The 2524-nt window shown below is 48.1% G+C and overlaps 1 protein-coding gene across 1 annotated transcript; it reads right to left on the bottom strand.

Moving 5' to 3' along the window:
• Positions 1-211: 211 nt before the first annotated feature.
• On the bottom strand, positions 212-1141 carry LOC100345126 (olfactory receptor 7A17-like). Its single transcript, XM_002722095.3, has one exon. It carries the CDS (start codon positions 1139-1141, stop codon positions 212-214), a length of 930 nt encoding a protein of 309 aa, XP_002722141.3.
• Between the last annotated feature and the right edge of the window lie 1383 nt (positions 1142-2524).

Consider the following 2524-nt stretch of genomic DNA (forward strand, 5'->3'; position numbering starts at 1 on the left):
TATTTGGGTACTGGAGAGGGTAGAAGGTTTAATAAGTGAGTTGCTTCAATGCTATAGAGAGGTTGAGATGAAGCAAAGCAAACTCCAGGACACAAATAGATGGCCTGGGTTCTATGCTCGTAATGTTATCGAGGAATCCAAATTCCAAACTCTGGGGTACTGAGCTTTACAATGACGAGCACTTACTCTGCTCCAAAGCTATGGAGCTCATTTATGGGTTCACTCTGAAGAGTGTTTTCAGAGCCCTCTTTACATCTGTGTTCCTCAGACTGTAGATGAAGGGGTTCAGCATAGGGGTGACCACTGTGTACATCACTGAGGCTGTTGCAGTTGAACGTGAGTCATGGGTTGCAGCAGAACTAAGGTAAACTCCTAGACCTGTGCAATAAAATAAGGAGACGACAGAGAGGTGAGAAGCACAGGTGGAGAATGCTTTATACTTCCCTTGAGCTGAGGGGATGGCACGGATGGAGGAGACGATCTTAGAGTAGGAGTACAGGATCCCAGCCAGGGGACCAATAGCTAGCAGTATAATTGCAATATACATGACCATGTCATTAAGGAAAGTATCAGAACAGGCAAGTTGGGCCACCTGGTTCAGCTCACAGAAGAAATGAGGAATTTCCAGGTGTGTGCAGAAGGACAGCCGCAGCACCATTAGGCTTTGCAACAAGGCATGCAGGACACTGATGACCCAGCACACCAGGACCATATGCACACAGAGCCGGGGGTTCATGATGACCGTGTAGTGCAGAGGGTGACAGATGGCCACAAACCTGTCATAGGCCATCACGGCCAGGAGAAAGTTGTCCAACTCCACAAAAAGCAAGAAGAAGTACATCTGTGTGATGCAGCCTGCATAGCTGATGGCTTTGCTCTGCATCTGGATGTTCACCAGCATCTTGGGGACAGTGGTGGAGGTGAAGCAGACGTCCACCAAGGACAGGTTGGAGAGGAAGAAGTACATGGGTGTGTGGAGGTGGGGGTCTGAGAGGACGGCCAGGACAATGAGCAGGTTCCCAGCCACAGTGACCAGGTACATGGAGAGGAAGAGCCCAAATATGAGGGGCTGCAGTGCTGGGTCCTCTGAGAATCCCAGGAGAAGGAATCTTGACAGTCGTGTCTCATTTCCTGGTTCCATTTCTTTGAGTTGACCACCAGCTAAGAGAAAAATAACAAGACAGTGTGTCATACACAGAGTCCTTCCTCACAAGTTTAAAAATGCTGATTTATATTTTGCAGCCAGACAACTGATTAATGTTTATTGTTCATGGATCTGATCCCCTGTAGGAACTTCCCTACTGGTGTCTCTGAGTAGGGGTGCTGACTGGGCTCTTGCCTTGGTGCCCATCCCAGCCCCATTCCCATTTCTTAAGAGGAGGCAGCAGCTGACGTTTCAGTAAGTTGGATTCCTACAAGCCATGTGGAAGACCGAGATGAAAGTCTGGGATTCTTCTTTGACCTGGCCCTACCTTGAGTTTTGTAGGCATATGGGTTGTGATCTAGCAATTGTGATATTTCTCTCTATGCCTTCTGGCTTTTTCTCTTGGTGTGTGTTCCTCTCTTTCCAATAGAATGACTATAAATAAATTTAAAACAACAACAGACATGTCCTCACCCTATTTTTTTTCCTCAAAGCAAAAGGTGATTCGACCCATGGTCTACTTTTACTGAAACCGCTTGCTGCTGCTTTTTTTTTTTTTTTTTTTTTTTTTGGACAGGCAGAGTTAGACAGTGAGAGAGAGGGGCAGAGAGAAAGATCTTCCTTCTGTTGGGGCACCCGCAAAATGGCTGCTATGGTCGGCACACTGCGCTGATCCAAAGCCGGGAGCCAGGTGCTTCCTCCTAGTCTCCCATGTAGGTGCAGTGCCCAAGCACTTGAGCCATCTTTCACTGCCTTCCCGGGCCACATCAGAGAGCTGGACTGGAAGACAAGCAACCGGGACAGAACCAGCACCCCAACTGGGACTAGAATCCGGGGTGCCAGCGCCACAGGCAGAGGATTAGCCTAGTGAGCCTTGGCGCCAGCCCGCTTGCTGCTTCTTAATCACAGCTCTGATAGGGCTTCCATTTCAATCATTGCCTGGTTTCAATGGACACTTCTGTTTCTCAACATCACAAGTAAATACAATAACTGAATATCAAGCAAGCAAAGGGGAAATGTGATCTTGTTATTGGAAAGAGACAGGCCTGACCATCAGGTGACCCTGAAGCTGAGGTTCTCAGCTTCCCTTCTCTGAGCATTTCCTGTGGTACCTGCTGGGTTCTCAGACTGACCTGCAAGGATTCTCTATTTGAAGTGTGAGTCCTCCCTGGGTGGCTGATGGTGGAGACTGAAGTAGAAAGAAGCAAATCATCCGTCCCAGAGTCAGATGATGACTCCAAAAGTGAACACACTCAGTGGAGAACAGCGGACAATATCACAGCTCTGTGTTTCTGCTCATTAGGCACATCTCCCTCTTGTTACCCCAATCTTACAGTCTCTAATTTCCCATGGGGATGCTGGGCTTGACAGGAAAGAATT

The sequence above is a fragment of the Oryctolagus cuniculus genome, chromosome 16 (genome assembly GCF_051225735.1).
Source record: "Oryctolagus cuniculus isolate XC-2025 breed Fujian yellow rabbit chromosome 16, ASM5122573v1, whole genome shotgun sequence".
NCBI classification, from domain to species: domain Eukaryota; kingdom Metazoa; phylum Chordata; class Mammalia; order Lagomorpha; family Leporidae; genus Oryctolagus; species Oryctolagus cuniculus.